The 23,943-nt window shown below is 39.8% G+C and overlaps 1 protein-coding gene across 1 annotated transcript in view; it reads left to right on the top strand.

The window, feature by feature from the left end:
* The window catches only part of hs1bp3 (HCLS1 binding protein 3), a 62,282-nt gene that overhangs the window by 8,231 nt on the left and 30,108 nt on the right, over positions 1–23,943 (top strand). Inside the window, exons 3-4 of the mRNA XM_048597325.1 lie at positions 3,732–3,939; positions 9,390–9,591. Of these exons, the coding sequence (XP_048453282.1) occupies positions 3,732–3,939; positions 9,390–9,591 (410 nt within the window). The remainder of the gene's footprint in view (positions 1–3,731; positions 3,940–9,389; positions 9,592–23,943) is intronic.

The following is a 23,943-nucleotide window of genomic DNA, read 5'->3' as shown; positions in this document are numbered from 1 at the left end:
CACCACATCCAGCTCTTTCACCACCGACACATGGTGGCATCTGCACTTGCTGCATTCTCACTGATAACTCTTTTGACAGCACCTACAAACCCATGAACTTTATCATGTAAAAGAACAAGGGCAGCAGATACATGGGACACTGCCTGCAAGTTCCCTGCAGCCACATGTCTATCTGACTGACAAACTATGCCATCATTTGGAGTTGAAATCTTGAAACTTGCCTAATAGCACTGTAGGCATCCCCACACCCCAAGTACTGCTGCAACAACACAACTCACTACCGCTCTGGCAAATGGGGATGGGCAATAAATACTCGCTAACCCTTCATGCCACATCTCATGAACAAATAATAAAAGAATTTAAATTCTTTGCCCTGTCTGCATTCCTATAGCAGATGTAATGATTTGGGGAAGCCATTAGATGGCACTAAAGTTGAAGGTTTGAGCACGTAGGTGATAGTTTGAGAAGTGTGATTGCTTGACTCATTCTATCTATGTTTGATCTCCCATCTTACAAAAAGGAATTTGCAACACTTGGATGGCCGGGGGGGGAATGGATTTAGAAGGTTTTCTTTTTGAACGAGGAAGGAGAGAGTGCTACTACCAGGGAAGATTTAGATCTGTTGATTTACTTTGTCTTTTCAAAATTTTAAAATTACAAATTATTTTGTGGTAGATTTGGAGAAACTGGAATCCCAGAGCTGGGGAAAGGAAGCACTTGATGCAAAGAGCTAATTTGTCAGTAATTAAAATGATGGGAATCCTCCCACCACACGCAAGTGGCTAAAATAGATGGTAATGATGCAATTAAAGGGGGGGTTTGGATCTTGTAGAATAGAAGGACACGGATATAGAGTGCAATGAGGCTTGCATGGAAAATAAACCGCATGACAGTCTCTATTCTCTGCTGCACCTGCAGGCTTACTTTTAGTGAGAGCAAGAACTGCAGATGCTGGAGTCGGAGTCATTATAGTGTGGAGCTGGAGGAACAGAGCAGGTAGGGCAGCATCAGATAAACACCCTGATGAAGGGTGTAAACCCGAAACATCGACTTTACTGCTCCTGTGATGCTGCCTGACTTGCTGTGTTCCTCCAGCTCCACACTGTATTGGCTTTCTTTTAGTGAGTGGCGCACAAGGACACCCAGGTCTTGTTAAGTGTCTCACCTCTTCTTCCCCCCCACCGCCCCATTTACTACACAGCAAAGTTGCAACTGTGCGCCATTTTGATGGATGAATGACAGGGGTTCCACAGCAATGGCAGAAAGTAGAAGCTGAACTGGCAGGATTTGAACTCACGCCTCTAGAATATGAACTGACTTCTTTTTATTTGCATTAGCAGTCTAGTGATAATACCACCAGACCATTGCACTCTGCATAGTGCTTGGGGCAAAAACACATGAGGTGGAGCCCCAGAAAACTCTTAAAGGGATGACGTTCTCAAATAAATGAGGTGGATTTGCATCTAGAATTTTGAATTATGTGCTTTAATCAAAATGGTTGCCACACAGCATCTTCAGATTGCTTCATAGTGAAACCTGATGGATTAAAATCCAGAAATGCAGTAAGGCTTAAATTTTGATTGCAAGCAACTGAGGGTACAGACTGTTGTCTCTGTCTGGGGAGGTGCAAATTGTTCCCTTTTGAGGGTCACTATATTGTTCAAGTGCTGAAGCGCTGAGGTAATGAATCAGCAAGATCAAATTCATGGCAGAACAGGCTAGTTTATGCTAACAGATCCTCTGGGCACAAAGGATAAAACAATCACAGGCAAAAGGCAGAATTTAAATGCTGCAGGGGACATCATGCAAAGCAAAAGAAAGCATTGTGCAGTGAAGGAAATGCAGTGTTCTCACTGCAAGAAACCAAATCATTTTGCACATGAGTCTATATTGGAGGCGAAGCTAACAGGCAGGTCCAGATTACCACTGGAGAGGTAACAGCTGCAAATTCTGCTAAGCTGCTCTGAGCCAACTTGGTTTAATCAAGTTGGTAGGTGCGACTAGTTTGTAACTGATGGGTTGAGGACTGCAAAAGGAGAACATGGAGTCAGCATAAAATACTAGTTAGATACTAGTGCGTCACGCAACATCATGACCTTCACAGACTGCAAAGTGGCTCAACCTGGTAATTCAAAAATGAAGCCCTTGAAAGTGAGCTTAAGCCTATACATGATCATGCTGAGAGGACAGACGACTCTGCCAGCCCACTTCGGTAACATGAATGAGGATCTGGTTTAAAGGCCACAAGCAAGTGCCACTTATCTCCGCTAGAACAAGTCTATAGCTTGGACTGGTAACCTTCAATGTGCCAAAAGATGTTCGCAACATGTCAAAGCACACTAAACCATTGACTGTGGGATAGGTTTTAGAAGAGAATGACCCTATCTTTACAGGCTTTTTTGAGAAGATTATTATCTTGAAGTTGATCAATTCAGCATTTGCTGAGGAAAGTTTTAAGCTGCTCTGAAAGACCAGTGTGGAAAAGATGGAAATAATCAAGGAAGTGACATCCTACAGAATGATTTAACAGGAAGGTACCAGTATAACCAGCCAGGAAAGCTCAAAGTATGCATTTAGCCAAATGAAGCCCTGAATAGACTTCACTACCCTATGTCAAGCATCAATGAATTTTGTCAGTGAGACTCCTCTCTACCATTAAGAAACCAGTGTGATTTAAGGAGAATGTGTACAATACAAACACAGACACTAATGGGAACAACAAACTGTTAATGCATGAGAATGGTAGTAACTTGGGTAACTTTATACATGATGTTTGCATTGCTTTGTCTTTTTGTATGAAATTAATGTTTGAACTGAAAGCAGTTATGTACAAATGTGGTTCCTAGTCTCCCATGGTCGTATAAGCTCTAACATTAGGCATGTACAATAGGCAGACTTTTGGGTTCACTTCAATAAAGATCATGGGTTGAAAACATTGCTGCACACTCAACAGAGTTCATCCTCCTGAGTTTGTTCATTCCATAGTCTTTTAAATATACTCAATTTAGTGCTCTGCTCCAAGTCCCATGGACACGTTCTATTTTCCTGGTAGATATTTCCAGAAGTTCCAGTTTATCTAAAATGGATTCCTCTGCTGTTAACGTTTTTCAAGTGACAGGGACCATCAATTTCAGAACTTGCCCTGAACAGCATTGTGTTTTTGTCAGAGCTGAAAATCAGGGATGCAAATTGAGAACTCTGCCCTTCAAATATGTACCACATTGTATAGGAAATGAAGATCGGGTTATAATTATTGTAAATTGAATTGGCTTTTGTTTCTTATTTTTGCCCCCTGCTGCCCTCCTCATTCCTGCCACTCCTCAGACCCACTGACTGGCACAGGGTGGGCATGGTAGAGAGCAGCCTGGTGGATGGACAGTTATCTTTTAAAAGCTTATAACCTCACCTGTCATCCAGCAGAAGATTGACCTTAGAGGTCAGTGTCTTCAGCTCCCAGCATTGAGAGGTGTGTGGTTTAGCAGCAATTGTCACACTGGAAGACCTTGCTGCTTGTCCTGACAAATAGGGCCAACTGCTGGAAGCTGAGACCAGTTTTTCTGTAGCCTCCAATCAAAGCAAGTATGGGTTGTGTTGAGCAGTCATCAGCAAATGCCAGAGCTTTGCTCACAGGCTAGTCCCAGTCCCTTCTGTCAGTTAAGTACTTTCTGGCTTAGAATTGATGTTTGGAAAGTAAAACAAAAGATTTTTTCTTTTTTTTTGCTGTCTTTCAGGTACCCAAGAAGTACAGTGAGATTGATGATTTGTATCAAAAGCTGAGCAACCAGTATCCGAATGAAAAACTGCCCCCCATGCCGAGAAAGATTTTATTCGTAGGGGAGGCTGATATCAGGGAAAGAAGAGTCATTTTTGATGAAATCTTCAGATTCATTGCTAAGGACGCAACTCTCGCATCAAGTCCCGAGTTGTTGGATTTTTTAGGTAATTGTTATTAGTCCAAGAAGAAATTGGTGTTTCATAGAAGACTCTGCTTATTTGTGGCCACAACACAAGGGAAATCAATCCCAGCACAAGTTCAGTTACTTCAGTGTCCAAGCATCAGATGGCAGCATTTAAACAAATAAGTTGGCTTTACACAGAATAACAATAAAGTTTGAGTCACTTGTGTTTAGGTTTTGCCGTCCTCAATCAATCACCAGTTCTTAGAAACACAGCAGGAGTAGGCCTTTTGATTCTTTGAGTCTGCTGTACCATTCAGTATAATCATAGCTGACTCGAAGTCAAAGTCATATTCCTGTTGTCTCTCCGTATCCCTCAGTGCCTGTATATATCTCAATTTATCAATCTCATTCCTGAATATAATCAGCGACACGGCCTTCTGTGATAGTGAATTCCACCTTGTCTCACTCCAACATGGCCTACCTTGTGTCCTGAGGCTGTGACTCCTGGTTTTATACTCCCTAGACGGGAAAAATCTTCCTTAAATCCAGGTTGTCTAGCCTTGTTAGAATTGTATATCTTTCAATCAGAGCTCCTCTTTTTTTTTTCTTCTAAACTCCAGCAAATACAGGTCCACTCGGGCCAATATCTCCTCATGCAAAAGTCCTGCAATCACTGTTATCATCTTAGTGAATCTTTACTGCAGTCCTTCTCTGGCAAGTCTATCCTACCTTAGATAGGGAGATTAAAACTGCACACACCACTCCAGGTCCAGTCTTACTAAGTCTCTCTAAAACTACAGAAAACCATCCCTACCCCTGAACTCACATCCTCTTTCACTGAAGACCAAATTACCATTTGCTGTCCTAATTGTTTGCTGCATCTGCCTGTGTACTTTCATTGTCTGGTGTACAAGGACATTCTGATCCCTTTATGCGCGCACATTTCCCAATGTGTTTAAGTAATATTGTGCCTTTTTCTTTTTCACACCAAAGTGTATCAAATTACATTTATCTATGTTACACTGCAACCTCCAGATGTTTCCCCACTCACTTAACTTATCTAGACCTCCCTGAAGTTGTCTTGCGTTCTCCTTGTGGCTCTCTGTTCCAGTTAGTTCTGTGTGGTCAGCAAGCTCTGAAGTATTGCGTTTGGTTTCTCATCCAAGTTATTTGTGTACATTGTGAATAGCTGGGGTCCTAGGAATGATCCCAGTGGTACACCACTAGTCACTGCTAGCTACCTGGAAAAAGACATTTATTCCACTCTCTGCTTTCAGTCTGGCAACAAGTTCTCAATCCATGCTAGTGCATTACCACAATCCCATATGCTTTAACTTTCCCCGCTAGCCTCTTATGTGGAACCTTAGCATGACCCTTTTTTTAAAATCCAAATCCATTCACTAGTTCTCCCTTATCTATTCTACTTTCTAATCTTCAAAAGATCATGGATTATTTCAGCATGATTTCCTTTCCATAAACCCATGATGACTTTGTCTAATCCCATTAATGCTGTTGTCATGTCTTTCTATCAAGTTAAAGTTGTTATAATCTTACCAGATCACAGATGACTGGTGTTAGTTTAACCTGAGGGTCACCATGCCTCAGGTGAGGGGAAAAGGTTGAGAAGGAGAGTCCTTCATTGTAAATTCAGCGAATGCAGGAATTGTACCCGTGCTGTTGCAGTCGCTCTTCAGCAAAGCCAGCTGAGCTAACCAAGCTCCACTCTTTAATAGTAGACTCTAGCAATTCCCCTCTCTGTTTTTAAATACCCCTTGTTGCGTAAATAGTAGGTTTACATTTGCCAGCATCCAGTCTGTAGGATGTTTTTGACAACTCAGTAAATGATGAAGGTCTGTAATTGGGGAAACTTCAGCAAATGAGATTCTTCACTACCAATGTGGACATTTGATTGTAATGTTTGGTTTCTCAATAAAATATATGACTGAACTATTTGAGAAAAAGTTCATTATCCAACGCAACTCAAAATGATGACCCTGAGGATAAGACTATCATTATGTATCAAATGAGTTCTGTGTGTGTCTGTGCATAGACACTGCTTGCATAAAACATTAATACACTAGCTCAACCTCTAAGAGGGTTTTAGACTCCATTTCAATGTCTATGTAGGTCAACTGATGAGAATTTAAAATGAGTAATGCACAAACTAGCTGTGTAGCTTAAGTCTGATATAGCATCGCTCTGGCTATTTTAAATAAGATCCAAACGCTTGCTTCCATCCAGAAAGATGTCAGGAGCAGTTGCCCACCTGTCAGGAGATTCTTGATTCCTTTCCAACTAGTGCAAGGCCTTGGCGTTTGTCAAAGCAATGCAATATTAGCTGTGGCAGAGAAGGGAGTGAGCACTATTAAGAGATACAGTATGGGTTGTTCTTCCCTGTAACAGCCAGATAGTTGAGTTTTATTTAAGATCATCCAACATGTGAGCAAAGTGAAGTTTGAAAAGGAGAACTAAATTTAATGCAAAATCTATCAGGCTAATTGCATTAACTCTTGAATTGGAACATCTATCAAATATTTTGGATCTGTTCCTGTTTACACATACCATGCATTAAGATCACAATAAAATAGAAATGGTTAGCAGTGTAGTTATTGGAGAATATAGTTTTCAGAAAGATCTTTTGTAGCTGCTTTTGATGTCAGAGACTCGCCACTGTACCCTGGAACTGAGTTTTGTGTTTTTGATCCAAGTAGGGGAAAGGAGGAGAAGAAAGTCAGCATTCGGATCTCGTGCTGCCTGTGTTTCTCTTTCTAAACTGTTCTTCATATTTCAAAGTTCTCTACTTGTGGTGTGAGACCTTGGGTATTAGAATTGTCTCAGCCAGTGGAATAATTTGAAGATGTTGGAGTGGTGTCAAAAAATACAGTCAAGAAACATTGTTATTGTCTGTGATTAGAATTTGAATTCTGTCTGTTTTGAAATGTATTATACAGGAATTGAAATTACACTTTTTAGTATGGGGAGGGTCAGGGTGAAGGAGCAGGGAGAAATGTTGATAAATGTATGACTTTTGGGATTCCTTTTCAAAAGGAATAGGATGCTACGAGGAGATCTGGAATCTAATCTTTACTGGCTGTGTACATTTTATGCACAACTTCAGGATCTTGTGAATGGGATTTTGAATTAGTGTTAAACGGCTGGAGCAAACAACAGTGGTTCCTTTGGCAAAAGCAACTGATGTAAATGAGGTAACAAGAGATGCATAATTGTAAAGATATTCTGTGTGTTACAAGAGTTGAATTCTATTAACAATCTTTATCTCCAGTCATAATCATTAAGACAATTTAGATATCTGGTTGTATGAGTCAATATTCCAATTATTTTACCTTTTTAATTATGTTGACCAATTAAGTGACGTGAATTTGTTTGTACAAGAAGTGTGAAGATCTACTTGATTGCTTGCTTGTTTGTTTGTTTGTTTGTGGAAGATATGGAGTGAGTTACCAGGGCAAGTTTGAACTGCCCATTATCATTGATGGCCATTGTTGTTTGACATTGGTTGGTGTGAGACTGAGGCCAAGTCTGTGAAATAATTGGAAAATAAATTGGCAAATTGTGCTTGCATGCAGATCGTATCATTTTGAGAGTTGTGGTAAGTCTCACTTGTTAGAGATGCAAATTAAGCAGTTTGAAAAGATATTGGCACCAGAAGACTGGAACAACTACAATAGTGCCCCAGAAATTAAAGGTGTGATTTTAGAAATTTTAAATTAGTTTTTCCTGATGGGTTGAGGTGAAAAGTATAAATCATGCTCACTGGTAAAGTTTCTCTGTTGAATCTCTGCTCTTTGCTCAATTAACATCTCAAATGTGGTGATGGGTGGAATGTGGCAATTGGCTTCCATTATCAAGGAGTGGGATATGTCCAGTTATATTTTTCTTTCCTTTGTTCTCTTTTGAAAAGTGCCCATGTAGATCTCGGATGATGGGACAAATATTATTCTTGTTTTAAGGATTGCGTATCAGTGCCACCCCCACTACTTCTTGAAACTGACAAGCATGGTTTCACAACCACGCCATCTGGTTCTCAGGTGGTCCATGAACTACAAATTTGTATTGCTCATTTACACTCCTCATTTTCTCACTATATCAGTTTAACAAAAAAATGCAGCAACAAAGCTTTAGTCTTAAACAAGATCAGAGTTTAGTTAATTGTGGAACCACCACTAAATTTACTAAGTAAAGATCGTCACGGTTATTAGCTAAAATGCAGATTCGAAGATTAAGTAAAAGTACATATTGAAAAATGTTTATGAAGAGAAATGTAATATCAGCCTCTTATCATGATAGGCCAAATACTTACTTGGGTATTCTCGTTCTAAAGAAATGGAGATTGAAAATGTGACGTCAGTCGCCATCGTAGCTGTGAATTCTGTATTCACATAATTAGATGTTCCTTCTATTGATGATCTTGGTAGATAGAGAGATAAGATTTTCTTGTTCGTCAGTAGCTGTGCAGTTACAGCATTTGCAGATTGTATGGACTTTATTTGGCAAAATACTAGATTTCTTGCAAAAGCCTTTCTCTTTGTGCTCCCTTTGGCAAAGAATGCTGCCTGTCGCTCTCGTTCTCCCAGATGGTGAATCTCAGAATTCCTGGAGCTGTGACAAAATGGTGTATCACAGTGTGTCTTATCACAGCCAAAGCAAAATGGCTGCTATGTTAACTTTGAAGAATGATTCATCAATAAACTGAGTTATGCTGGAACTTCCTGTGCTGTCCTCATAGTCTGCTGTTTTTCTCAGTTTGTATTCTCTCACCTTTTAGAAAGATCCATTGTGTTGTCTAAAGATTAATCAATTGCTGAATGTCTCCAGTTCTGAAGGAGGGTCACTGGACTTGAAACGTTGACTCTGCTTTCTTTCCATGGATGCTGCCAGATCTACTGAGGTTCTTTGTTTTTGTCTCAGATTGCCAGCATCCACAATTCTTTGTTTTCTTTTTTTGTCTAAATGTCTCCCTTTGAGAACACTCTATTTTTGAGGCTATAGTGAATCAACAAGGACAGTCATGTGACTTGTGGGAGACATCTTGCTCAGTTCTGTGTACATTTTTTTCAGATGGATTAACTTTTTCCCCAAGATACATACTACAATAATTTTGCTGTGGAGACACTGGCATATTTACTACTTTATCAGGATGTTTTTGGTTACAATATGAAGGAAGGTAGAAGCTTTGAACTGGAGATTAGGAACTGGTGAGAGTCAAAGTGAATTTTGGAATCTAGTGTGTGTAGAATATAACCATCAGGTCAGCTCTACCTGTAATGATCTGCTGCAATAGTTCTTGTGCATAATGTTTAAGGTTTATTTTCTTCTCTTGCTAGATATGTGCAATATTGTTTTGCAGAGTGTGATATGGTGCTCTGTGTCCAGGACAATGATTCAAAATGTCTGTTTGCTGGCATTTTACATTTAGTTTGTTAACTTGCTAATTGTAGAAAAATTAATTGACTTTTTTTGTCTTAATAGGAGCAAAAACGAAAGACCTTGGTGATTTGAAATTTAAAACTAGAAATTCTACAGATGAGGAATTGCAAGAAGATGGAGATGATTCTGGAGATTTCTTCAACCAAGAGACCTTTGAAGATGTTGGAGTGCTGAGATCATCAAAAACTCTTGTTCCTACTGTGGAGAAGATTGAAGAAATTTCTGATCCACTGGGTGTTACTAGGTATTTTTTTAAAAATATGAAATCCTTGAACTCGCTGTCTTTTCCTCCATTGATATTTGGAGTATTGTTATTTGTCCAAGGTGGGCTTGTGGATCAAAACTAGCATGAAATTGAATACTTTTCCAGATATTCGTTTGCTAACAATTTTTGTGGAATAAGAGATGTTGACTACTTTCCTTTTACACAGCGAGGAAAGTATACAAATCCATTTGAGAATTGTACTTTTTGTGGTCCTTGAATTGCACTTGGATCAAATATAAATGCAAATCTGCAGATATCCAGCAAAACACAACGAAGGGTAATTTGAAAACAAGTAAACATTTTTCTGAAGAAGGGTCTAGGCCCGAAACGTCAGCCTTCCTGCTCCTCTGATGCTGCTTGGCCTGCTGTGTTCATCCAGCTCTACACCTTGTTATCTCAAAATGCCTGTTTTATGCACTTTACCTCTCAGTTTATCTTTCAGTGAGACATTGTGCCCTTAAGCAAAATATGTTGTCAGTTCGTTCTCAATAATTCTAATGGTTTAGTGGTGATAGTGATGTCTACTTTGAATAATTTCAGAATGTAACAATTATAAATACTTGCATTTATAGAGCACTTTCTAACATATTAAAAGCTCCAAGTCACTTCCTAGAAGAATTACCATTTCAAGTTAAGAAGTAGTTGCTCAGCTCGAATAATTAAAGTGCATTTGAGCATTTTTTTGTCTTGGTATAAATGATCGTTTTTCAATGTAAATTTGGTGTCCTCAATCACGCTTAAAACCAAAATATCCCTATTCCAAAGATGCCATTTCTCAGCATCCCTTATTTGTGGCTCCAATACAGCTAAACACTGAAATCTATTAGACATGGATATCTGTAATGAATGTGCCAGTGTTCTCTCTGTTGGGTTCTTTTTTTTTAAATGGTCTGATGTGTTATAAAAACTCGCAGAGTAGACACATTTGGCTCTTGGAGTTCTCTCCTTTTCCTTACAGCACTGCAAATTATACTTTCTCATGTATGGGTCCAGTTGTCCTTTGCAGGTTCCTCTGGGATCTAATGCCACCACTCGTTCAATTAGTCTCTTCTAAATGTTAACAGTCATTTCTCTGGAGAAATTTTTTTCTTGATTCACCTCAATTTTTTTGCCAAAATCTGTTCCCAATGGTTCCTGAACCAGTGGAAGTAGAGGGGTTGGGAACAAACCATCAAATCTTGATGTAGTTTTGAAAATGTCAGCTACATCTCCCTCTCTGCTCTAAGAAGAATATTGTAGTTTCTCGAATTTGTTGACATAACTGAGGGCCCTCACGCCTAGCATCATCACGGTCAATGTCCACAGTACCGAATCCAGAACACTGTTCTTTCCCGTTTGTACGTTTATTCGTGTGAACAGTTCAGAAGCAAGAGTAGGCCATTCAGCCCCTTGAGCCTACTTCGCCATTCAGCAAGGTCATGGCTGGTCTGAGGGTAACCTCAAATCCACATGTCTGCCCACTTCCGATAACCCTTCACCCTCGTGCTTAACAAGATTCTGCCTACCCCTGCCCAGAAAATATTCAAAATCTCTGCTCCCACCACCTTTTTTTTTGAGGAGAACGTTTCAAAGACTTGAAACTCTTGGAGAGAAAGGAAATTGCCTAATCTCTGTTTTAACTGGGTGCCCCCTCATTTTTAAACCATGACCGCTAATTCCAGAATCTCCAGGAAGAGGGAATGTCCTCTCTGCATCTCTTCCGCGAAGACTCTTCAGGATTTTTTGTTTCTGGATCAAGTTGCCTCTTACACTTCTAAACACCAGCAGATACAGGCCTAGCCTGTCCAACCCATTCTTGTATGACAGCCTGCTCATTTGAGGTATCAGTCTAGTAAACTTTCTGTGAACTGCCACCAATGCATATATATTCTTCCTTCAATAAGGAGACCATTACTGAGCACTCTGCTCAAGGTATCTAATAGTGCCTGACATGAGTGAAGTATAATCTTCCTACATATTATTCAATTCCCCTTTATAGTAAATGTATCTGCATGCTAATATTGTACACTTTAGAACAGCCAGAATCCTCTACATTTCAGAGCTCTATAATCTCTCACCGTTTAGGTAATATGCTTCATTTTTATATTTTCTGCCAAAATTGACAAGTTTACATCTTACCAAATTATACTCAATATGCCATATCTTTGTCTACAAATGTAAGCTAGCAATGTATTTTTGAAACTTCCTTGCGTCCTCTTCACAACTTGGTTTTCTATCTCTCTTTGGTGAATTTGGTGACCATACCTTCTATCCCTTCCTTTAAGTCATTGACATGAATGGGCATTGATCTCTGTGACACACCACTTGTTGCATCTTGCTAACGTTAAAAAGACCCATTTGTCCCTACTCTATGCTTCCTGTTAGCCAGTCTGTCTTCTCTCCATGCTAATATGCCACACTCCTACGCCACAATCATTTGTTTTACACAATATTCATTTGGGGCATTTTATCAAATAGGATGGGATATGATTATCGCTGGTAGCCTGTCACTCACTACTTGAGCAGTTAAGATTCCGACCTCTCTGTTCTGTATATATGTTTCAATGAGATCCCCCTTATCTTTCTAGAATCCATTGAGTACAGACCCAGAGTGCTCAACCACTACTTATTTAACAAGACCTTCATTACCAGGATCATACTTGTAAACCTCTTTTGGACCCTCTCCAAGGCCAGTCCATCTTTTCTTAGATACGGGGCCAAAAACTGCTTTCAGTATTCCAAATGTGGTCTGACGAGTGTTTTATAGCCTTGGCAGTACATATCAAAACTGTCCACAGCTGTCTACTCGCTAAGCCTGTAAAAATCCTGTTCCAACCCCCTTGCATGCCCCTTACAATTTATGTTCCCACCCAGTGTGGTGTCATCAGTAAAAGAAATATCATATTGAACCCTACATCTAGATTATTGAGTGAGATTGTGAACATAGCACTGACTATTGTGGAATTCCACTAGTAGGGCCTGTCATCCACAGCATGATCTATTTATTCCTCCTCTCTGCTTTGTGTTTGTTAGCCAATTCTCAATACTCATACACTTCCCCCAACCAATCCTACTAGGTCTAATTTATCAAAAGCATTCTGAAAATCCAAATAAACCACATCCACTGGTTCTCCTTGATCTATGCCAGAAGTGATATTCTTAAAAAATAAGGACAAGTTTATGAAACACTGTTTCCCTTTCATAAATCCACGTTGACTTTGCCCAATTTCACCAATTTTTTTCTAAATGTCAAATTATTGCAGGTTTTATAATAGATTCTTCTTATTTTCCCATCTACTGGCAGGAAACTAACAGGGTTGTAGTTCTTCAGCACCTCTCTCCCTCCTTTCTTAAATTTTGAGGTTACATTTGTTATTTTCCATTTGCAGAATTTATAGAATTTTGAAAGATGACCACTATGTATCCATTACCTCTATAGCTACTTCCTTTAACACTGTAGGATGAAGCTCATCTGATCTAGGGGATTTTCAATCTAATTAACCTTTTTAAATACTAACCCCTTCAGTAATGCTAATTTATTTCTGTTCCACAGTTTCGCAAGTCATCTGGGATGCTGAGTATTTCTGAGAGATTTTCTGAATGATCTTCTCTGAAGTCTAAAACAAAGTAATTGTTTTGCATTTCAGTGTTTTTTCACCGTAAGCTCTGCTACCCCACTGTAATTGGCTCACATTTGTCTGAGCTGATCCTTTCCTTTTCCCATATCTGAAATAACTTTTAGATTTCCACCTTTGTTCCTTGTTTGTTTGCATTCACGTTTTCTTTTACCTTCCTTAATCAGTTTCTTGGCCCATCTTTAGGTTTTAAATTGCTCCCAATCCTCCAGGCTGCCACTTGCAGCAAACATTAAACTTAAGTAGAGACCATATCTATTTCAGCTCCCTTTGTGATTGATTTAATTGTCTTCAAGAGACCAGTTTTCTGTCAACTAAGCTTTTTTTTAAAAAAAAGTTATACTCATCTCTGAAAGTGATGTAACCAGTATTTAGAGGGCTGGGAGGAATAGAGAAGGAAGAAAATTGAAATTGTATAATTAGGAGATTGTAGAGAAAGAATAAGTGGAGTAATTTTGTTTGAAACTACATGCCTGTTTTGTATGGAAAAATAATACTTCATGCTTTTTGCAAAGATGTAAAGTTTCATGCTGCTGGGGCCAATATATCTGACCTCCTCATCCCCTGGGCTTTTAACTTCCATTGACGGAGAGAATACAGCTGGGTCTTGGAATTGATCTATTGGAAATAGAAAGGGCCATAATTTCAAGCTGAGTGTCTCACAGCCTAATGATTGGGAATTGTGCAATCCAGACAATAGTGATTAATGGCTGCAGAGCTCTCTGACCATTTGCAGATATGGCCCCCATTGTTCCTGTGAAACAACTTTCAAACTCATATATTCTTCCCATTATAGGATTTGATTTATGGCCTCCAAGATAATTAAAGATGTTAAAAATCTAAGCTTTCCGGTTGTTCAAAATTTTTTTTTTCCCTTTTGAATAAAATTTTGTTTTATGTTTGGAATTAATTTTTCTTCCTCCAGGTGCTTGGCATGTGAGCTGATTGAATCTAAATAGTGAAACCAAGAAGATGGGGGTTTCTTGGGTTTTTTTTTTCCAAATCTTAAACATTAGCTGGTATGCATAACAACTAAAACTGGCCCCAGAGGATCCTGAGACCCCAATGCAAAAAGGACTTACTGTTTCTATTTACAAGGCTCAATGTAAAGCCATTGGTATGCCCTAAATAATGTTTGCCAAAGCACATTTGTGTTTTATTTCGTGTATGTATTCCACAGCCTGCACCTGGAATATCATGTCTTATTGTCGTTAGTTTGGAATGTGGGAATCGCTTCTTGTGCGTAAGGCTTTATGATCTGACTCACAGTCTGGAGACTGTCTTTCCAGTAAAGCTGTTTGAGTGCAGTACAGTCCTACCTTGGCCAAGACAGTAACTGAAGAAACTTTTCTAAAGTCATTTTCTTTCCAAAACACCAAAAGGTGTTCAATACTTCTTTATGATTGAAAGATGTTGGCAGCAGTAACTGCTAAGTTTTTGTTCCCGAGCCAATAATAAACTATGAAATATGTTCGATGTCTGTCTTTTTAATATATCTTCCTAATTCAACCTGTGAGTGTCTCATTTAGCAAAGCAGCAAACTCTTCTTATTGACCTGTTCCATCTTGTTCCTTTTTGCCACTTGGACGTTGTATAGTGCTGAATCCAGATTTATTTATATTGTGTCTGTACAGCCAAGTGTAATAATCCTAAAAATGAGCATGTTATATTGCAAAAATTGCTGCTGAAACTCAGCAGGTCCTGCAGGATCTGTGGAGAGGAAGCGAAGTTACTGTTTCGAGTCCAGTAAGTTCCGAAGATGAGTCATTTCACTTGAAATGTTAACTCTGCTTGCTTGTCACAGAAGCTGCCAGACCTGAATTTCTTCAACAATTTCAGTTTTTGTTTCAGATTTCCAGCATTCATAGTTCATTTATATTGTTGCATATTCTAGAGCTACTTTGTTAGGGGACCTTAATGGTCATGTGTATGACTTCATTATGAGTGTTATATGTTTTTATCAATTGTTTATAATCCCCAACAGAGGAACAAACTCAAGAAACCAAGTCCAATTCAGTAAATTGTATGTATGACAGCCAGTTATTTAAACATGAAAAATGTTTTGGCAACTTATTTACAGCAATTTGCAGTTACGTTGCTTCTTTAATTATACAAAAAGTTTGCCCTTCTTCAAGCACTTTGGGACAATGCTACGCATTGAGATTGAGCCAAAGTAGGGATTGATGTGCCTAGAATAGTTGAACAAGTAGATTTTAAGGAGCAATTGAAGAAGGAGGGAGAGATTTTGGAGACAATCTTAGAGTCTAGATGACTGAAATAGTCACCAGTAACTGTGCAGAGGGAGCTGAGATTGCAAAGCGAACCAAATTTGGAAGAATACTGAATTCATAGAAGATTGTAGGCTGTTTGCAGACATATGGATGATTATAAAGGAAAAAGAACATTCGGAGGAGAATTAACTTAATTAAGTTAACTTTGCATGACACGGTTGATACCTGAGCAGAACTTGGTACCAATTAGAGCAGTGGCAACCAAGATTTGAAGGCATGAGCTTGAATTTGTAGAGTGTAGGAGGGGTTGTTGATTGTGGGGGTAATGTATTTGAAGATTTGACTGTCAGGACGAATAGAAAAGCTGCATATCGTTTAGATGGAGGGACTTTTGAATTCTGCAGAAGAAGCTAGGTGTCTTGGTACATGAATTTCAAAACTTTAGTGTGCAGGTAGAACATGTGATTAGGAAGGAACAAAAACAGAAATGACTATAAAAGCGTCAGCAGGTCTGGCGGCAACTGTAGAGAGAAATCAGAGTTAATGTTTCGGGTCCAGTGACCCTTCCTGACATTAGGAAGGCAAATGGAATGTAGGTGTTTATTGCGAGACAAATGGAATACAGAAGTAGTAGTGTTTTGCTGAGGTTGTACATGGCATTAGTGAGACCATCTCTATAATATGGTGTATAGTTTTGGTCTCCTAATTTAAGAAAATATATTTATATATTAGAAACAGTTCAGATTAGAGAGGTTCACTTGACTAATACTGGGTTAGAGGAATTATCTGGGCCTGTATCCATTGGACTTTAGAATAGTAAGAAGTGATCTTATTGATGTATCTAAGATCCCGAGGGGACTTGACATGATGGACACTAGTTGGGTGTTTCCAATTGGGTGGATGACTAGAACTAGGGGAGAAGAATTTAAAAATTCAGTGTCTTCTATTTAAGCTGGAAATGAGAATATTTTTTCCCTTGGAGGGTGAGACTTGGAACTCTCTCCCAGAGAGCTATGGAAATAAGGTCATTGAGTATCTTTAAGTCAGAAGTAGTTAGATTCCTGATGGGCAAGAGAGTTGCAGATTATTGAGCAAGAAGCCATGGCCTACTCCAGCTCTGAATTTGTACATTCAGTGTTCGAATGCAAGTATGGAGATGACTGAAGAAACATCTGATTTTGGCTGGGGATGGGGGGTGGGGGGGTGGAATTTTATTCTCGCTGGAGGTGATGCAAAGGGAAATTGGGCATGCTGGCTCTAGAGAGGAATCATCTCAGTATGTTAGTGCTGGGAAAGTCCTTGGGTAATTTTCAACAACCTCCATCCTTGATCCTGTGCCTCCCCATTGAGTGAGAAAGCTGGCTAGTTTCTTGAGTGGGAAACTATGCCAAGTATGGTGGTTGAGGGAGAATCTCCAATTATCCTAATGTTAAGGGTGTTGAGAGGCATGAATGAGGGGCAATAAGGTAGCCTCTGGAAGCCATTCCTGACTGTTCCCTCCAACGCCCCACCTCATGAGAAGAAGGGAAAAAGAGGACTTGCCTTCTCACTGCTTGTGGAGTAGCCACAATCCCAGAGGACTTCAGGACCGAGAAACTCTTGGCTTCTTATTGGCTGGCAGCTTCTGGTGACCCAGGTTGCCAGTGTCAAGGCCCGTGATAGGACAAGATAATCACTCGAATGAAGTGTCACCAAACTCCACATTAAATGCTTTCTCCCTAGAGATGCTGCCAGACCTGCTGAGGTTTGCCAGCAATTTCTGTTCAGATTTCCATCTGCATCTGCAGTTCTTTGTTTTATTTTAGTGGATGATCTAGTTATGCGCATAGTAGCATGGACTCCAGTCTGCTACATTTTAGTTCCTAAATCTGGGGATTCTAGTCAGTTGGGTGTATAAAATAGCCAGTTAAGGAGCAGTTCTCCCATTGATGTAAAGTAATTGTAAAGAAAATTAGCACCCCTGCATCCTCACTTTTCTCCCAATCCTCAGTCTCATCTCATTTATGAGACTGGATGCATTAAAATCCTGTAAAATCTAAAGCATCCTTTTGTCAATTTAAAATGGCTTAAATAGACTTTAAAAGTCACAAGAAAGTATATCTGCTCATGAGCTAATGCCTGTATTAGTTGACTCACTCCTGTTTGGATATGAGGTCTCTGAGAGAAAAAAAACAAATGCTTTGGATTCTTTCTGAAGTTAGTGCTTGATATTTGAAAACAAAATGTAGTTTGCAGTTCTATTCATATTGACATTGAGTTCTTGATAGTTAAATGACAGGTGGAAGAGGAGGTCATTTTGCATTGACAAATCACTCCTGGTTCATTGTCATTTTCCCTCTATTTGCAAATCCTGGTAATGTGGGTGTCTATAGATTTTTAAATAAAAATAACTTACTCTTAACAGACAGAGTACTCTTCCAATATTTCAATCATTTCATCCTAACAGAAATAATGGGCTTGGGATTAGGTATTCTCAAAATGCTTATCAACAGCTGTAACTTCTTTTATGAAGAGCTGTTTGTGACTTTATGAACAAGTTGTTTTGAGTTGCTTTCTCTTGTCAGGGCTGAAAAATATGTACAGTCTTTTTCTTTCCATTTTCTAGTAAATTACATCTTTTTTCCCCCCAGCATAAAATGGTTTGATGTTGACTTTCTTGTGCTTTCCTAGTGTTGACAACTGACACAAAAGAATTAACAGCAATAGTACAAATGATCTTTTAATATGTAATGATGTGCCACATATTATTCAGGTTAAATGCTTAATTGCAGGGGAGACTTACTTAAATAATTTCCTACCAAGTGTAGACATGAAGTAATTATTGCTGTTGCAAACTTTTTAAGACATTGTCTTTGGTATATGAAATAATGTCAATAATAATGTCAATAAAGATGTCAAATCATGACGCTACAGAGTGCAAAATCCCCAGGACAAAAAAAGTTAGTGAGAACATTGCAGATGTCCCAACTATAATCATTTGAAATTTCTCTTTATTTGGGAATGTTTTCATTAGATTGAAAATTGCACATCACTCGAGGAAAGATTGACAATGCTGTCTGGGAAGGAGTCCAAGAATTTTGACCCAACAACAGAAGGACTGGCAATATATTTCTTGTCTTGTATATTGGAGAACTTGCATGTGGGGGTGTTCCTATGTATCTTCTGCCCTTGCCTTTCTATATGGTAGTGGTGGCAGATTTGGAGTGTGTTGTTGAAGTGACCTTGAAGAGTTTCCGCAGTGCATCTTGTAGATACTACACATTGTCGCTACTGTGCATCAGTTGCGATGTGAGTGAATGTTGAAGATGGCAGAAAGGATGCCACTCAAGTAATCTGCTTGCTCCTGAGTGGTGTGAAGTTTCTTGATTGTTGTTGGGGCTGCACTCACCCAGGCAAATGGAAAGTATTCCATCACTGTTGTAGCGGGGAGGCAGACCTTGGAAAAGCAGAAGATGAGTTGCTGTAGAATTCCTATTGTCTGACCTGCACTTGTAGCCATAGTGTTTAAATAGCTGGAACAAAAACAGAAGTTGCTGGAAAAGCTCAGCAGGTCTGGCAGCACCTGTGAAGAAAAAAAATCAGAGTTAACATTTTGGGTCCAGTGAGCCTTCCTTAGAACTTTTGTTCCTGATTTACAGCATCCACAGTTCTTTTAGTTTTTATTTAAATAGCTGATCCAGTTCAGCTTCTGTTCAGTGATGACTCTCAGAATGTGAGAAGTGCAGTACTCCAATATGATAACCTGATTGAACATCCAGGAGCGATGTTTAAATTCTCTCTTGTTGGAGATGGTCATTGCTTGGCACTTCTGTACTAAGAATGCCATTTGCCACTTAGCAGCCCAAACCTGGATGTTATGAAGGGCTTGCTATGCACAGATACAGACTGCTTCAGTATCTGAGGAGTAACAAATGATGCTGAACCATAACCAATCGTCAGCAAACATCCTCCCATTTGACCCAAGTTGGCAGGAAAGTGATTTATGAAGTACCTAAAAATGGATTGACCTAGGATACTACCCTGAGGAATTCATGCAACAGTATCCTAAGACTGAATTGATTGGTCTCCAACAACCACAACATCTGTCTGACTCTGTCTTGCAAATTCCACATGTGTCTGCCTGTCTGTCTGTTTCCACACTCCAGCCTTTATTGAATGGAATGTAAACCTACCTTATACTTTGCAAACTATCCAATGTCCTCTTGTATAGCTGTATACGCCTGACTATTCTATGGGACAGGATCAGGCTTTGCTATGAAGTCACTTTATGAAAAGGAAACGGGAGAAGGTTTGCATTTTTAGTGTAACCATTGAGATAGTACTAGAAACACTGAAGAAAATCACTGCTTTTCTGAACTCTTGTTTTAAGGCACTTGCAGCTTTAATAGTGTTATAGCTGGACAGTCGTTTCCTCTGTTTCCTTCTCAATTGCTAGAGACATGAGTCTATACTTTCCAACCCCTGTGCCAATTTGAGTTTTGGATGGAAGATTGTTTGACAGACTCTGACACCTGTCTCTATGCATTACTTTTATTTCCTGTTGTCTAGATCCAGTGGCAATCTGTCCATTATACTTGTGTAGTCTGTATGCAATTGAAGGAAATGCCATTTTCTGGTGTATTTGTATGAATGCACAAATTAGGAGCAACAGTAGGCTCTCTGTCCTTTTGTACCTGTTCTGCCATTCAATTAGATCCTGGTAGATGTGATTACGGCCTCAAATCCACATTTGTACCTACCTTAAATAATTTTTACTTCCTTAGTCCAGAATCTACATTTTATCTTCATAATATCAATTGACTGTCTTCTAAGCTCTCGGAGGATGAGAATTCCACAAATTTGAGGCTCTCGAAGAGAACCAAATCCTTCTATCTATACTTTTCAAGAAAAGACCCCTTATTTTCAAACTCTGTATCCTGGTTTGACTCCCTTTCATAAGGGGAAGAATCGTTTCCACATCTACCCTCTCGAGTACCCTCAGGATCTTGTATTTCAATAAGATCTCCTCTCATTCTTCCAAAAACTAATGGATACAATCTTATAAGATAATCCCCTCATCCCAGGAATCAGTTGAGTGAATCTTCTCTGAACTATTAACAGTGTCCTTTCTTAAATAAGAGGACCGAAACTATGCACTACTCTCCAGATGTGCTCTCACCAAAATGCTTATATGACACGAACAAAACATCCCTGTTTCCATATTTAACCTGCTTGCTATAAACAACATTCCATTTGCATTTTCTAATCACTTGCTGCACTCTACACATTAACTTTGTGATTCATAGACCAGGAGACCTAGATTCCTCTGTACCTGAATCAAAAACAGAAATTGCTGGGGAAACTCGGCAGATCTGGCAGTGGAAAGCAGATTTAATGTTTCAAGTCCAGTGACTCTTCAGGACCAAAAGGTTCTGCTTTCTGTCCACAGATACTGCCAGACCTGCAGAGTTTCTCCAGCAATTTCAGTTTTTGATTCAGATTTTGAGCATCCACAGTTCTTTATTTTATTCCTCTGTACCTGAGTTTTGCAGTCTCTTTCCATTTTAGCTAATGTGCTGCTTTTCTTATTTTGCCTGCCAAAGTGGGCAAATTTATATTTTCCTATATTACACTCCATTTGACAATTATCTGTCCACTCAATTTAGCACTCTATATCCCTGTGCAGACTCTTTGTGCTGAACATTAGTTTTTTTTAGCTGAGTGTTTGAGACCTAATAATATCTCTTGCTGTGTCTTACCAACCTTGCCTCATAAACTCCCTACCCTGCTGTTATGGGATCAGTCTCACCTTGTTCTAGCCCCCATCCCACAATCACTGTTTCCCAGAACAAGTTGCCACTCACTTGTAATCCACTGATGGACCAACGTTGTCGACACTTGTGCTATCTTTGAAAGGCCGCTTTACAACCGGGGGCAAGTGTTGGCAATCTGGCATTGTCCTTACAGACAAAGTAATGGCACAGCAGCCACAAATCCAGGCTGCTTACAGCACAGAGCCATTGTTGCAGATGCACCCTCGAAAATACTAGCGAGCTTGCTCACTCTGGTTGCTGTTAAACCACCAGTGTACACGCTTTACCTGTCTGTTCCTACACTCCCGCGTCATCGCTACTCTGTCCCCACTGACAACTTTGGGCCTGTATTTTGTCATTGCCCAAAAGGGGAACATCACATACAGGCAAGCGATCTGACAATTCTGAACATGAGTTTTGGTTTGCAGCCAGTAAAAGCAAACACAAGCAAAACCAGCAGAAGCTGCAGTTTGCCACCACAATGCCAATCAAATGCTGGCACCATCACCAATGATTATTTTACAACTGATGGATGGTCGGCTGGGGCCAAGTGTCAGTCAGGTCCTGTCTGGATTGTAGTACCCGATCCAGCCAAGCTCAGCCACAGACAAGGAGAGCTTCCTCCAGCTCAAAGTCCTCTTGGTCGGAGAACTGCTCCCATTCTCCCAGCTCCTCAGTCTATCTTGTTGTCTCCTTTACTTCTGCAGTTGTGCAGAGCACAGCACACCAGGATGATGTGGCATTCTCTGGCCAGACTGCCACACCCCTAAAAAAAATTTTAAAGAACTGATTTAAAACCTGGTGGAGGAGCAAGTAAACAGCAAGTCCCATTGTTCGAAATTTCCTGATAGACTTCATTCTCATTCATTCATGCTTTTTCTCAAATTTTGGAATGTTAACCCAAGTCATGATTATGTTCTTGAAGTTTATTTCAGTTCTTGTAAATTGCAGTTGGTCAAAAATCTCATGCCTTAATGTGTATGACTGAACAATGGAATAAAAGCATCTCAATGGTGCTAACTTGCAAAAAAAAATCATTCAAGTTATGAATGCTGTCTAAGTATGAAGTGCATTAATATCTCTGCACTCCTAATTTGTCATAGCTTTCTACAATCTAAATTTCAGTACGACTTCAAAGCATTCGCTGCTTCTTGTCTGTATTCAGTGTCTGCAATTGTACAGATGGCAAATTCATTTAAACCTTGGCATCAGACTCTACCTTTTGTAGATAACTTCAAATAACATTTAATGGAATACAGTGATTCATGTGTTTTGAGCTAGTGGCAATTTGGCATTTTTGAAAATGTGCAGCAACTTCATCTGGCCTCGTGGTATGATAATTGTAGCATATGCTTCTGTAGTGGTGAATCAAACTGAGGCCAACAGCAATAGATTATGGAGAAAGCTAGGAGATGAAAGACAATGACTAAACTAAATTAGGTGAGAAAGTGCCAAGAGAAGAAATTAAAGACCTGCCAGTTTTTTAAATTAAAAGTATGGGCATGTTGAGACACTGAGCTTAAAAAGCACCATCTCATTTTCTGTTGGATTGAGATATGCAGGTTGATTTCTGTCTCTCTTCTTTCCTCGCTCTGTGCCGAGCAGCATGTTGCCAAGCAACTCGAGGGCTTTTACCTGCAGGAATAATGAAAACAGTAAGACTTCCTTCTTATGTATATGGTCTTATTGGTTAGGATAATGGTGGATGATGGCCATGGAGCAGCTAAACCTGAAAGGGCCATATCTGCCAGTGACTGAAGGGAAAATGAACCTGAGGGAAGGTGACTATCAAACCTGCAGGGGGCAGCCTGCCACTTAGTCAACAGGTTGACCTTGGTAGATTTTGAGAATCAACACAGCTTCCTGGAGGTTGCCCAGGTTAGTCCAATTACCAATGTTTGGCCATTTGGCATGTTTTAGCCCAAGTCATGCACTCAGGATGGTTAGCCATGGGCTTGCATGGTTTATCAGTTGTTAAGCTGTCTTCTGCTTTGCTGTTATCGCATTTCCTGGCAAAGGTGCAAGCACACAGATTGGTTACTGCACCCTCCTCCTACCAAATCCCAGCTCAATAACTGGAACCTCTTTTGTCCAATATGAACCTGCAGGAGATCTGATATTCTACCCTAGGTTTAGTACAGGAAATTGGCGCTGTACCCCACCCATGCAGTGGAGTTACCATTTCAGCCTCCGACCTTGCTTAGTCAAACAGTATACGGCATCACCAACTCTTCTCAGCAAGTTGGAAATTGGAACAAAATGCTGTGTGAATTAAGTGCACAATGCAAAACCCTTCACTAAGGTAGTTCTGCAGCCACAAAAACAAAGTTGCTGGAAAAGCTCAGCAGGTCTGGCAGCATCTGTGGAGGAGAAAACAGAGTTAACGTTTCAGGTCCGGTGACCCTTCCTCAGAACTGAGGTGGCTGGGAAAACGTCAGTTTATATGCAGAAAATAGGGAGGTGGGTGGGGTAGGGAGTAAACGATAGGATAGAGCCCAAAGAGAGAGAAAGACAGTTGGACAGACAAAGGAGTTGCTAACGATCAGGCTGGGAGGGTGAATAGTTGTTAATGGGGGCTGTTAGAGACTAACAACAGGGGGTGTGTAATGGCAGGCTATGTGATAACAAGGACTGGTGTGTGGGGTGAGGGGCTGGGACATAGGAGAGTTTAGGCCCTAAAATTATTGAACTCAA

The sequence above is a fragment of the Rhincodon typus genome, chromosome 5 (genome assembly GCF_021869965.1).
Source record: "Rhincodon typus isolate 14 chromosome 5, sRhiTyp1.1, whole genome shotgun sequence".
NCBI lineage: Eukaryota > Metazoa > Chordata > Chondrichthyes > Orectolobiformes > Rhincodontidae > Rhincodon > Rhincodon typus.
This window is presented reverse-complemented; position numbering and strand designations above follow the sequence as displayed.